Source organism: Oryzias latipes, chromosome 18 (assembly GCF_002234675.1).
Source record: "Oryzias latipes chromosome 18, ASM223467v1".
In the NCBI taxonomy this organism is placed as follows: domain Eukaryota; kingdom Metazoa; phylum Chordata; class Actinopteri; order Beloniformes; family Adrianichthyidae; genus Oryzias; species Oryzias latipes.
Window position 1 is genome coordinate 12314379 of NC_019876.2, and position 14768 is coordinate 12329146.

The 14768-nt window shown below is 39.6% G+C and overlaps 2 protein-coding genes across 3 annotated transcripts in view; one reads left to right on the plus strand and one right to left on the minus strand.

Moving 5' to 3' along the window:
- Positions 1-9610, plus strand: part of LOC105356388 (leucine-rich repeat and fibronectin type-III domain-containing protein 4) — a 44071-nt gene extending 34461 nt beyond the window's left edge. For both annotated transcript variants that reach the window (XM_020711620.2, XM_011487394.3), the window contains exon 8: positions 6559-9610. In XM_020711620.2, coding sequence (XP_020567279.1) covers positions 6559-7882 — 1324 coding nt within the window. In that variant the 3' untranslated portion in view covers positions 7883-9610. The remainder of the gene's footprint in view (positions 1-6558) is intronic.
- The window catches only part of pc (pyruvate carboxylase), a gene marked incomplete in the record, with an annotated part of 294475 nt that overhangs the window by 122121 nt on the left and 157586 nt on the right, over positions 1-14768 (minus strand).

A 14768-nucleotide genomic window follows, 5' to 3' on the forward strand; every position in this document is an offset into this window, starting at 1 on the left:
ATAATGTGGCAGGTGTTTTGTGAGCTACCTCTAGCTTGTGCGGAGAAACACTTCTCGCACTCGACAGAGTCTCTGTCTTTGGGTGTTTTGTTGTGCTCCTATTTTTGGTAGCAACAGCCTTCAATCACATTTTGCAGTGTGTTTGCAGTCTGAGGTCCCAAAACCAAACTAGTTCCATAGAACAAAAGACACTGTTCCTGTTTTAGGAACATGCTCCTCTTTGCTAGCTGACAATTTAGAAGCCAAAGAAAGTCGAGTGCTGGGGGGGAAAAAAACAGATTTTCCCCCAAAATAAATCTTCTTGAACAACAAATTCAAATTTATCGATAACATTGACATATCACTAAACCCTGTAGCAAAGTAATGGACTACCACCTTAACACGTGGTCTAGTTAGTACAGTGTATAATTTACACTTGTAGATTACAGTATTTTTCCACAAAAATAGGTTCAGAGACGAAACCTTTTGACAATATAACACTAAATTTTGTCAGAAGAGACAAGAACAAACACTTTTGTTAACAGGAATGATCACAAGAAAAAAATAAACCAGGTTATGCGAGAGAAGAATCCAGATTTTCAGTCACCATGAGGAACATGTAAATGGATTCTATAAAAAGAGGCACAGAAGTGGAACAGAGACAGTTCTAGGAAAAGAACACGCTGAGACCCAGACGGGGATCAGGAGTAATGAGCCTCAAGGATGGAGGAATGTAAAAGAAACACAACTGGATATTCTGGTAAAAGTCATTTACCTTTTCTAATTATGCTGAGTAATATCTTACTAACTACTGAACTCAGGTATTACCATTCTAAAAATGCACAACCTTTGTCCCCCATGTTTCTTGAGTGCAATCCAGCATCTTCTGGTATTTTCAGTTCTTTATTCAAAATGATCCAAATCAAGGATGGGAGAGCAGCAACCGTTTTTAAGACCCGACAAGTATAAAGAGAGCCAAAGATAAACAAGATAAGTGCATTTGCTGAGGTAGTGACAAGCAAATAACAAATGAGGCAGAGCACAGGAGTGCAGACATAGATGGAGGAAGACAAGGAAAGAATAAAAACCTAAAAGAGGCAAAAATATGGTGCAAAAAGAAGAGGAAGAAGTCAGGGATGAAATGCACCCCTTGGGAAGATGTAATTAAGTGTTAAACTACTGTGTCAATAAACGTGTCAACTCGCATCAGAGCCATAAGAGGAGAGGAAAGAGAATGGGTCAGCACTCAATATCCTGGTCCCCTTATATTATGCTGAAGCTTCAGAGACGGGAGGAGATTCAGGAATCCTTTTTATTGAGCAGTTAAATTAAAATGAGGAGAAATGATGGGCACAGAAAAGTAATTTCACATCATGAAAGAGAAAGATAAAGACAGACAGGAGGAGGGGTAAACAACAAGAAAAACTGTAGATGCCAGGTTAGGTTGATAAAACAAAACCTGGAAGGCAAAATGAAGCGGTAGGTTTCCTAAATGGAAGAGGAGAGCAAAAGACAGGAAAAGCTGAACGGACAATGGAGGTGACATGGCAGAAAAGGAAATAACAGCAGTGTAGATGTCAGCAAGAAAAGGGGGTTAATTGGTCTCTCAATCATCCTTGCCCATCTTGCTTCCCTGTCTTATGTCCCATTATGTCTGGTGTCAGACCACTGGATTTGGTGGTAGAAAAAAGGGGGTAGAGGAAGAAAGAGGAGACATCTTTGTCTTAATTTTTCCATTCCTGTAGCACCGCCTTTTTCTGCTCTTCCATCTTGGATTATAATAATTACTCATTTCTGTATCAACTGGTTAAAGAAGATTCAATCCAATAAAAATTAATGCTATTTTTAACATTTTTGTAGGATTTTTTTCATGATGGATGACATGTATAGACAAAATTTAGCTTAACATTGCATGTCTGAGTGTGTCTTTATTCAAATCTTTGTGAATGAGGAGCGAATGAAAAATGCAAGTGGAAGGGCTTGTAGCTGTGCAGTAGGTGCTACAATCATTAGGGCAAAAGCTAGCTGCTATTCTCCAATCTGATGCATCCACTTTTAGGAGACTAGATCCATGTTTGTCTTTAATTTCCTCATCTGAGCAGGCATCTGGCTCAAAACTGTGCGGCTGGATAACTTCAATATTGATCGCCATTTTTGTTGCATCCGCTGTAAGCTAGCGGGAGACCATGTAAACAAATGGATAATGGGAAATGATGGCAGGCTTACTTCACACCATTAGTTTAGCCCACAACTCAGAGGTGAAGTTCTATAGCAATCCTGCCACTCTGCAGAAACTATATCCTAGATAACAGGTTTTTTGATTTTGGCTAAAAACAGCATAATCAAAATTAAAGGAACACTGGAAATGATTTATAATAGATCAAAAGATTGATTGAGTGGAAGTTTAAATAAAGAACTGTATTGTCCCCTTTCACTTTTCCCCCCCACAATTCTGAGCTTTTGCAGGAATTGAACAATTATTAGAAGCACGGAGACAAATTCTCTCCATTTGGAAGCAGCCAACAATAACCAATTGTGGTTATTGAGAGCGACTCCAGTATGATTTCAGTTTTATTTCATGTCCAAGATGTGAAGCTTTGCTGCTTTAGATGAATAGTGTTGGCACAAAACACTGTTAAACTGTTCAAATGCATAATGGACTCAGTGGTGGTGAATCAGCACATCAGACGCGCTTGTGCACGTTTTTAGCCTCCCATGTAGGTCACATTTTACTTCATTCACTCAGCTATTTCTGTCTTTGCAAGTGCAGGGAAAAATGGACTTGATTCATAATCTCATAAGGAATGGAGGGGTAACGGGGTGGAGGAGAAGACAGGGACCTAGGAAATAAATGAAGACAAGCAGGAAAATGGGGGAGGTGAGGAGTGGGGGCACCCAGAAATGAAAGGATAGAACAGATGGAAGACGAGAGGAGCTGGAGTGACCTTGGAGGCTAAATCATGATACAGAGATGCAACAGTGACTAAAGTAGAGGCTTGGAGGTTAGGTAAAGTCCAGGGAGCACTGCAAATGATGTGAACCCAGAAGAGAGGGAGGTCTAAAATTAAAGCAGGTAAGAAAGGTAGAATCTGAATTCTTCCCCTACGGCTTCTCTCTAACCCTCCAAATGGAGAGTTATAGAAAAATGGTGTGTTCTAATCCGGACGTCCCTCCCACTCGATGACGGAATCTATAGTCGCCAGTCAGCTATGTCAGCACTCGGAAAATACTTAACATCAGTTTTAGAACTTTAATGCCTCTACATTTGGAGGAGTAGTGAGAAGCCAGAGGTGTGGGGGAAAAATTTGGATTCAGCCAAAGTCTGGATGTCACATGCTTCAGTTTACGAATTTCAGTTCCAAACAAACCAAGGAGTATAAAAAAAATCCAAACTTTTCTGATATAAATCTATCCTTACAGATAAAAGCAAACTATAAAGACAGCAATGTGCATTAATAGTAAAGTATTGCTGTACTATTACATTCAACATGTTGAAAACAAAGAAATTAAATCCCTAAGTTTACTAATAAACTTGGTTTACATTGGTCCATAAGCAGCTACTTTCTTTAATTTCAAGGGGTTCTTTTTAATGCATTTTGATGCACTTAGACATTTTAAAAAAGCATTTTCAAGATGGCCCTCTAACAAAACTCTACCAGCATTATCCAGCTTCCCACAGTGATGTTCAAGTACCCGTACGTCTGCATGACAGGCACAAAGTCACAAAAGCTCAGGATAAACAGACACCACTGTGGTATTTTGGAAGCTTTTCAAATCTTATAACATGACCAAAGGTTTGGTTTGTGCAGAGTTTTTACTGTATTCTCGGTTCTGGCCTTGGCTTTATTTTTGTCCAGAAAACCTGAACACATACTGCTTTTTTTTAAAGCCAAAGCTAACTGGCCCTGCTGTGACTGAATGCCCCAACATTTTAGCTTGTTTTGTGAAAATGACTTGTTTGTCCTGCTGTGGTTACATCTTGGCTTATGTGCTTTTCAGTATTTTTTGTGAGTATGAGCTGCTTTAACATTTTAAAGACCCACTATGATGAAAATTGTGTTTTTAACATGTTCTTGTGACATGATATTGACAAAATTAAGCTCAAAATTGCATTTCTGAGTGTTTCTTTATTCAAATAGTTGTGAATCAGGAGCAGATGAAAAAATGCTGTTTGAACTTTACAGGGCATCCTCTTGTAGATGACAAGATCCATGTATATATTTTCCTCTTCTGAGCTGCCATATGGCTCCAAACTGTACGGCTGGATAGCTACTATATTGTTTGCCGTTTTTGTTGCACCGGTAATGTTAGATGTGGATGTGTGAGTGCTGAAAGCTGTCGTAGGGGAAGAGGGTCAACAGAAGGCTCTCAGCATAGGGAGGAGAAATGAAGGCGGGGTTGCTTCACATTAACAGTACCCTCCACAACTTTGAGGGGAATTTTCAATTACTCCTGCTGCTCTGCAGAAAATATGTCCTTGAAAATGAAAGTTTTTTTAAAAAATTTTGGCTAAAAACGGTATAATCCTAATTAAAAGTCCACTTGGAAAGCTTTTAAGCAATAGATGATCGCAGTGGGATCCTAAGAAGAAAGGATCTTTATATCAAGGGATTCATTGGAAAATACTATTTAATCTAGGAAAAATTAAACTTTCTTTTCAGCAAAATATTGTAAACTTTTATAAAACCATCTAATTTCAAACAGTGCTGTCTGTTTAGGAGGTGGTAATGTTACACTTTAATTCGTTTAGGGCAATTTTCCTTTAAATTCTCTGAAAAAAGTGGCTTTGAATATTTGAATGTGCTTCAGATATCGCAGTGAAAACATGTTTTTACCTCACTGCATTGTCAAGTGTAACGATGACCATTTGCCTAATTTGCTTCAATACATATGTAGACTCAAACAAATCTGCGACTGTGTTAGAAATAGAAATCAATACCAACCGCATTGGACCACTGAATGAGAACGGCTTTAATGAGAACGCCTCCTGCGGCTGCATAGATTATGTTTAAACCAGGAGAGACTTTGTCTTTGCTTTCAGTCTCTTAAAAAAAACTAATTTTTCCTCCAGCTGAAATCATATAAAATTAAAGCCCTACTTTCCTGCTTTAGTCTCCAATACATTTCTTTAGGGAGAAAGCAAAAAACATATTTCAAGGTCAATTTTCAAGCATCGTCTTAGAAATGTGTGTGTTACCTTTTGAACTTTGAGAATGTGGTGAGAAGCTCTGATCAATATTCTTTAACAGAAATACCACCACTGAAAATCTATGTCTGCCCTGCAGCTGGCCTGAAGAAGGACCCACTTGGTTCCCAGCATACTTGCATTATTAAACATCAATTCCCACGACCTAAACCTTATCAAAATCAGCATGCCTGAGAATTGTCAAACAGCTTTAGATCTATTTTGGTAACGCTAATTAAGCTTTCTTTAAATAAAGAAAAATGCAGGACCACCGCTAATCTTGGCATCTCGATCATGGATGTATTTGGCAAAGAAAAAAACAAAAGTCTAGGATAAACCTAAAGTATTAAAAGAACCAAGATGTGGTTTGAAATGTCATAAATTCATCCTTTGAACTAGCATGAAAAGGGAAAGAAAAAGGAGGATTTAGATAAAAAAAAAGACAGGAGGAGAATGCAAAAACTGATAAAAATATATATTCAAATAAGGTGAGAGGGTTGAAATGGTAAAGGGCAAAGGCATAGCCATCAACGACAAGGACTCAAGAAGGACCTGAAGGGCTACAGGCTCCCACGCACTCTAAACTGGCACGTCGCAGCTCCCTGGACTTAAAAAAAATCTCCCTCATTTCAAGGTTATCCATGCAAATTGGGGTTATATTAATTTACTAGGTTTTTAGTTTTTGCAAAAAGCTAGTAAATGCAAACAAACATTACCAAACACAAATAAAAATGATGCAAACTAAGAGCTCTCCATCCTCCTCCTCACCTATCATATTGCCCTTTCTCATTTAGCTCACCTCTTCCCGTACTTATTAGCTTTAACATCTGCTCAAACGCCTAAAATGAGGACACATTTAAAACACTTCTCCCTCTATTATCCCACACAAGTGCTCATTACAGACCCACAAAGTCATGTGCAATTAAAAATACGGGAAAGTCTCCAATTGGCCCCATTCTTCTAAAACACCATGGCTCTAGCCACACAAGGTTTTTCTTTGCCACACAAGGTTTGATTTAAAATGGCTATTTTAGAGAGGAAAGTGAAGAAAATGGCACGTCATTCTACTGGGTGTAAATGAGATTATGTACATGTATACACACAAACTAAAGCCAAATGAATAGAATGTTGCCTTTTCATGTCCTCCGGCTACACTCTCCATCAATAGCCTAATTTTACTTTGTCGCTGCAGCATCCACCCCATGCTGTTTTTTTTTTGCCATTCTTTCACACCCATTCACCTTATGATTTTCCCATTAATTTTACAACAGAGGGGGCTCAACTATTCAGGTCATGTGTGACATTACAGCATGCTTGGTAAATTGATGTTTCTTTGCACAGCCGTCTTGCACACTCAGCTAACCCAAACTTTTCTTCTTTGCCTCTCTCATCAGAATCTTACCTTCCACCACTGACCGATTCCTGCTCAAGAACTTGGTTTCTGGTGCAGACTACAACCTGTGCGTGCTGGCCATTTTTGATGACACCATCACATCTCTGGCAGCAACTAAAGTTCTGGGGTGTACCACATTCTCCACCAAGGATGTTTATCCGGCATGCCGCTCCCTTCAGGCCCATTTTCTGGGAGGGACACTCACTATTCTTGTAGGTGGTGTGGTAGTGGTCACACTGCTTGTTTTTACTGTGGCGCTCATGGTTCGCCACCGTGTTTGCAATCAAGGCAACCACTTGGTCTGTCACAATGGCAATGCTGAAGTTGGAGGTGGGGCGTGCTGTCAAGGTGGTGGAGTAGGAGGTGGAGACAAAGGGGAAAATGTGAGTGGTTGCTACCAGTCAAATGGTTCTGGAGATGTGATGATGGTTGTTCTGCCCAATGGTCTGCCCTCAAAGAGAGGAGCGGAGAAGGGCAATGAGAAGGACAAAGAGAAAGCAAAAGATGCACAAGATGCTGCTTCTGCTCTGCCTCCAAAACTGCCCCCAAAGCCCAGGCAAAAGCCCAAAGTAAACCTGGAGCAGTTTCTCTCAGCAGGGGGTGTGGTTTCCACAACAACAGGGGCAGAAAGTGAGATGGCATTGGTGGTGAGGCAGCGGAAACTGGAGAAGGCATTGCCGCACAACTTAGAAAGAGAAAGAACTCCCCTCTACTACTCCCCGTCTCCTCCATCCACTCTGCCCCGCCAGTCACGTTCCAGAAGCCGCCCAAGTCCAAGACTGGAGCGGGAACTGACAAACCGAGCCAGCTTCTCCCTGGCTGCTCCCTTAAGGGACTCTGAACTGCTGGACTGGACACTTACACCCAGAGGCAGGGACAAATGGAACTCATCACAGGCTTATCAAAGCCCCCTGTCCCCTCTAAGCCCTGCCTGTGGGACAGTTGGCAAACGGCGACATTCACTGGATATGGGATCCTCTGTTGCCCTAGCAACAGATGCTGCAGTGACTGCTGCCAGGCGTTATGGAGCTGTGAGTTACGCCAAAAAGCTGAGTGTGATCTGGACGAGACGGAGTCAGTCGCTTCATGGAATGCTGGTACAGTGCGCCTCGACAACAAGCACCACTTCTTCAACAACCAGCGATGATGGGGAGGGTGGTGCAGGCTTTGGAGCTCATGATTTCAAACGAGGATACCTCCACGCTTACAACACATCCAACTCCAACTCCAACACTGGAATTCTTACACTGAAAGCAAAAGAAAGGAGCAGGGAAAAAGAAGATGGTAGAAAGAAGGCAGAAGATCTGGACGAAAGTATTGTGTAATGTCAGGGGAGCCCATAGGGTTACGTGAGGAAAATTTGTGGGGAAAAAAGGGAATAAAGGAAAAGAGAATAGATCACAGATGAAGGTTATTGTAGAGCAGAAAACAGACTTTACAGGGAACATTTAAAAAAATAAAGCTTTGATGAGAAAGTAAAAACACAATTGGACAAGAAAGGTGTTATAGATTATTTTAATATTTGTTTTAAATAAACTGAAGTGTTTCAGTAGACATTAGTATTCAAATAAAACAAATCAAATCTTAGACAAAAAAAAAATCCAGTCATAAACTAGATGAAAACCAGAGCTTGACAAGTAAATTCAAAGGGTGGAGACCATCAATATAGCAGCAAAACAAACTGGATAAGGCAGAGTCAGGGATGAGGCGAGCTCAGATTGGATTGCACTAAAGTCTCTTCACTAATAGAACAATACTTGAGCTAACACCTTCGTTTTCCCTGGCCATCAACACCATCACAAGGATTTATACTGGATCGGAGAGCAACCCCACCACTCCAGATTAAAAACAAAGGCATTTGACACAGAAATAATGCTGAAAAATGTTTTGACTCCAACATTTACAGCAATTTAGAGGCATCTCCCCCTCCCCAAAATGCAACGAATGTGACTTTTAAGCGTCCTCTGTGTCTGGACAAGGATTTTGGTTGCGCGGATGAGGGGAGGATAAATACAAAGCACTGTTCACTGGACATGATCAGTCAATACAAGCTGGAAAAAAGCGAGAGGAGCACACACAATATTAAAGGGAAAATACTGGGATTACAATCGAGTCGATATGGATTACAAAGTGCAGCAGACATGATGGAAGGGGTGCATTTCTGATAGACAACATCATACTGCATGTCAGATAATGGACTATATTATAAAAAAAGGGTGCAAAAGCGTGCCTGGGCTTGATGGAAAAGAGACTGGATACATACGTGCGTGCTTGTGAGTGTACCTGTGTGCGCACATGTAAATGAATGTTTGTTATCTGCAATCCAGTCAAACAGACTCCATCAATGTCTAAAAATGTTTAGTGCTTTCTGGACATGCTTTAAAATAAAATAATTTTTTTTTTAGTTCCGGATCAGGTTAAGCCAATCCAAATCGAAGTTTGAGTGAAATGTTCAAAAGGCTTTTTCACTGCAAAATTTCTCTGTAATGTAGCATGGTCGGAGAGCACAAACTCTTGAGTTAAACTTTCCAAATGTTTTTGTCATTCTGTGTGACTTAAGACTCTGTTTTTCCTCATGGGTTCATGTTAAATTTGAACTTGAATGTTTACAGGGACAGGAAAAAAATACAGAACCACTATGGACGTACTGCCCAAACGTACTGACCACTGGAAGACTTGGACCATGTAGTGACTCTTAAAATATCGAAGTAAAACAAAAACAGTTGAAAGTAAAAACATATATAGAGAGAGTATATATCTATATATAGATATATAAATATATAAAACATGTTTCATGTTGCACAACGTGTTTGTTTTTCAAAAGTTTTCTGGGGAACAGGAAGTTCTTGTACCTTGGCAGAAAACCTTATAGAAGCACATAAATCCATGCAGACAGACCAAACCGATGCCTACAAAACAGAGCCAACTACATGTTCAACGATGAATTAACCATTCTATTTGTTTCATTTCTGTTTTAAATCAATTTTGACAAAGTCAATCTTGATATTGTTCTTTGGACTTGATATAAATAAAAGTTACATGTATAAAACTGATTCACCAGAAAGGATTTGTGGAAAATGTGTGAACTTGTCTTTTAATGCAGCAAATAGAAAGTAGTGAATAGCTGCTTTACTGAATCAGGGTGAATGGAAAAATGCTAGTTCTTTTTTGTAAATTTGGATTTCTACTTTTCAATCCTGATCAAAATGCTCAAACTTTAAGGTAAAAATACTTTACTACATGCTACTCTGAGGCCGGAAAGAAGTTGTTTACTTGTCAGTCAGTGGGCTGCATCAAAAGGCTGAACTAGCGATTCTTCAGGTAATTACAAAAAACAGCCAAAAACATAGCAATTATGGGACAACAAGTGTAGAGCATGAAAGGGAAGCAAATAAAGGGATGTGGGGAGATCAATGGCTTCAGGAAAATAGACAAAGAATAAAGGTAAAAGTCAACAAACCATTTCACAATTCATCACTACTCCTGGCAGACAAGCCAAGGTGACAAGAAAGTTCAGCTTCAAAAGGTGTCTGACTAATGGGCAATGATTTTAATGTTTTATCACCAGTGCAATAAAAGGAGCTTTGAGATGTTTTTGCTTCGACTTGCAGCTGTTTTAAACGTCTATTATCAGTCGACACCATCCTGCTACCAAAAATGGCAAACATTTTTTTTATTAGAATTTCAGTAGTTAAACAACCAAATTACTATAGTTGATTTTTTTTACAAACATAAAAAGAACACATTAAAGGTGGGTAGGATAAACCTCACCAGATGTGATACCTAAAACTTAAAACTATGTTAACACTGCCTTAGGCAACATGCAATCAAGCCACCACTTTCAGTGAAACATCTGTTTAACCCTTGTGCTATCTTAGATGACCCCAACCTTACATTGACGTGTTCTCCCTACCATGACAAAGGTGGATAAAGGTGGAAAGATTTCATGGACACCAGTGAAGATCACAAATCATTGAAGAAAAAAGGTTCAGAGCACTGTCTAGTGGGTCTAGATGACCCCACTCCCAATGTTAAAGTGCCTAGGATAGCACAAGGGTTACACACACTTAAACGCACGTTTTTCAGGCTTTTGTGTTCAAAATTCTAGTGTTCACGTGTTGCTACACACATCTTTAAGGCCATGTTTTGGGCTCTACGTACAAAACTAAAGAATGCTTGTTGAAAGTTAAACCAGGTCGAACTTTGCCCAAACACGGAACCCGGATCTGGTAGAGACATATGGATGGTGTCCCTTTTAATTAACGGAAGTGCCAACCGTTTGAAAAGTGATCACGAAGGAATTGTGCCCGGCTGAAATTCTTTGAAAACAAGACTTTCACAGAATAGAATGTCGTTGTAAAGGGAAAAAGCCAGGAGCAAGATTCACAAGATTTGCACTGCTTCGACACCATGCACCAAGGCTCTTCCAACTGCAGATGGCAGACATGTGGTAGTAAACAGTAAAAAAGAGAAGCCCTTCCCTGCTTGCCCATTGTTAACATCATGGGCTAAATGCACGTTCAAGAACCCACATTTCTGAAAACATGTCACATGTTGGGTGAGTCTGACGCTTAATGCTTCAGGGCCTCCTAAACAACAAAGCAAGTGGGATTTAGAGAATAAATAATGAACAACATCATACCTACAGCAGTTTTTCAGCAAAGAAACCAGGACAACTGATCCATAAAGGAAATAATGAAACCTCCTTTCATCAGGAAGGGTATTGAAGTTAAAGCGTGGCTGGGTCTTTCAGAATGACAATGATCCTAAAACACACTGCACATGCAACGAAGGAATGGTTTCATAAGAAGCATTTCAAGGATTCTGGAGTCGCCTAGTCAGTCTCCAGATCTCAACTCTAGAAAATCTTTGGAGGGAGTTAAAAGTCAGAATTGCCCAGAAACAGCCTGTGGTAGCCATGCTGGTTCAGTATGCCTTCAATTCCAAAAATGTCACCAGCAAAGCACCCCCACACCATCACACCTCCTCCTCCATACTTCACAATGGGAACCAGGCATGTAGGGTCCATCCGTTCACCTTTTCTGCGTCGCACAAAGACACCGTGGTTGGTACCAAAAAATCTCCAATTTGGACTCATAAGACCAAAGCACAGATTTCCACTGGTCTAATGTCCATTCCTTGTGGTCTTTAACCCAAACAAGTCTCTTCAGCTTGTTGCCTTTCTTTAGCAGTGGTTTCCTAGCAGATATTCTACCATGAAGGCCTGATTCACACAGTCTCCTTTTAACAGTTGTTGTAGAGATGTGTCTCCTGCTAGAACTCTGTGTGCCACTGACCTGCTCTCTAATCTGAGCTGCTGCTAACCTGCCATTTCTGAGGCTGGTGACCCGGATGAACTTATCCTCCACAGCAGAGGTGACTGTTGGTCTTCCTTTCCTGGGGCGGTCCGCATGTAAGCCAGTTTCTTTGTAGCACTTGATGGTTTTTGTGACTGCACTTGGGGACACTTTCAAAGTTTTCCCAAGCCCTTTTATGTTTGATGTTTGCTTCCTATGTCGACAAGGGTCATTTGGAGTATAATTTTTAAACTGTTGCAATGAAATGGGAAGGATGTTTTTGGTTGTTTTACTATTTGTTTTTTATACCGCAAATTATATCGTTATCCCAATATTAATCACCAACATCGTGAGTTTTCCTCATATCGTGCAGCCCTAATATATACACACTCACGCAGTGGGGCAAAAAGTATTTATTTATCCACCAATTGGTGCAAATTCTCCCACTTCTATACCCTTTGCTGGCAATGACAGCAGTCAAACGTGTGCGTGTGTTTGTGTGTGTGTGTGTATATATATATATATATATATATATATATATATATATATATATATATATATATATACACACACATATACACAACCACTTTTTTAATTAATGCAAAGTGCTTTAGAGGCTTAATACTGTTAAAAATTAAATTTTAAAAACACGCTTCTCAACACCCAAGCTAAAACCCAAAGTGACATATGAATAAAACTCGAGATATAAACAGAAACAAAAGTAGAAAATGTAAACATTTCTAATCTTTCTCCACATAATTTTTCACCTTCCAGGTTGTTTTTTATCCTATTAAGCTCTTTGCAAAGGGACTGCTCTCCCAACTGAATATATACTGATGTGGGATGCAAAAAGTGAGGTTACTGTGTCTCTCATTTCCCAATCTGTATTTTTGTCATCCAAGTATGTTAAACTGGAAAAAAACAATATGTTCCCCCTGAGTTTTAGATACTAAAAATTACCTGGGTTATAGATGGTGCTTCAATGATAGACCATCAATCCTAACAGGATACAGGCGTGCAGAAGATAGTACTGTCTCTTGGCAGTAGATAAGAGGGAGATCTGATGTAAGGATCATAAGTATCCTGAAAAAAATAGTCAAGACTGGGTGTTGTGTAGTCACCTTGCATATCTGCATGTTTGTCTTTGTGCAATGATGTGTGACGGGCAGGAAAAACAGTACTAGCCCTCCCTGTAACTTCTCTGCCTGAAGCGAAGCCCTGGCCCAATTTGACCAATAAAAAAAAAGTGCTGACTAAAATCCAATACACACAAAACCAGCTTTGAAAAAACACACACAGATAATTGCACTCTGAGATAACCCTGTAGCAGCAGCATCTGCATGTTTGTCTGTGCGCATCTTCAGGCCACCCCTCCCAGCAGCTAAAATCGAAAGTCGTGATCAAGATATGATGCATTTCCTGCAGTATGCTCAACGGTTACTGAATCAGCAGCCATCCAGACTAATTCTTCAAACCACTTGGACTAGTGAAGAAATCAGGCTGTAATCAGGGGAGAAGTGCGGTGATCATTAATGCAAATTATACTTACAAACAGATGACATTTCCAGGCCAAACTATCTGCAGTGTGCTCTGTGAAGTATTACCTGAAGTATAAAATTCTTGGTGTACTAAACAGACTCATTTAAACTAAAAAAAAAAAAAAAACAGACAGCTCTGCCAACAGACCTTAAAGTTGACATATTTATGGATCAGTTTCCTTTTAGAAATGTAAAGCGTTCATGTAAATTAACCATTTATATAAAACACAAATCTAGGGTATACATTTATTACCATATTTAAAAAAATACAGCAAAAGGCTTTATGGAAAGCTTAATAAAACAAAAAAAATGTATAACATCGATGTGATGAAGCACATTAAAAGTTGTTGTGACATTGGTCCACAGCTAACTGAACTCAAGTCAGCTTAAGCTCAAGTATTAAGTATTTTTTTAATATGTTAGATGGTTAAAAATGCTAAATGGGGAATATGAAAATCCCATTGGTGGCTAAAAGGACTCTTGTTCAGCTATACCATACAACTGTTCTATTTCAAGTTCAGCCACAGGTTCCACTTGGAGGGATGGAGATCAGAAGTCTTGTTTCCCATGTGAAAAGTCACACCTGGGATGTTCCACGTTCTTCTGGTGGGACCAGTTTGACACAGCTGTAACTAATCGGCCGACCTTGGAATGGTTTCCTCTTCACAGCTGCACACAAACTTCATGATGAGGATTTAGTTGAGCACAGTGGAGTAGCAGAGCCCTTAAGTGTACCTACAAATGATCAACTGCTTTCTATTGCATTACAGTTGTCCCTCGTTATATCATGGTTCACCTTTCGTAGATTTTTTTCAGCGCAATTAAGCATTTATTTTTTTATTTTTTACAGCATGGTGTGTCCTGTGTCCTGATTGGCTGTAAATCATTAACAATAAATCTCCGCCGTGCATTATTTTATCTACAGAATGTGTTCAATTTTCTACATTTACATAAAGTTTTGATTATGATTAGAGATTTGTTTTCATTCTACTATACCTACTACTTGATTTTTGGGGGTTTAAAGAATAAAAAGTTTGAAAATGTTAATTTCTGGGGTTTCACCACCTCAAAACATCTGTAATCCTACCTTGCATCCTACCTTTCACCTATCACAGGTAATCATAATCAAAACATGATCAAAAATTTAACCCTGCCTTTTTATTTAATGAAAAAAGTTTTTGAGGATTTTGGAGCACTGTATTTTTCAAGACCATAAGGCGCACATAAAAGTTTTAAACTTTCTCCAAAATGTAGGGGGGGCACATGTGTTGTTGTTGGACCTAGAAGAATAAGGCATGAGAACGGGAGAGGGAAGTGTGGACGTGAACAACAGAGGAAGAACATCGGAGCAGCTACGAGAGAATTCAAAATGAATG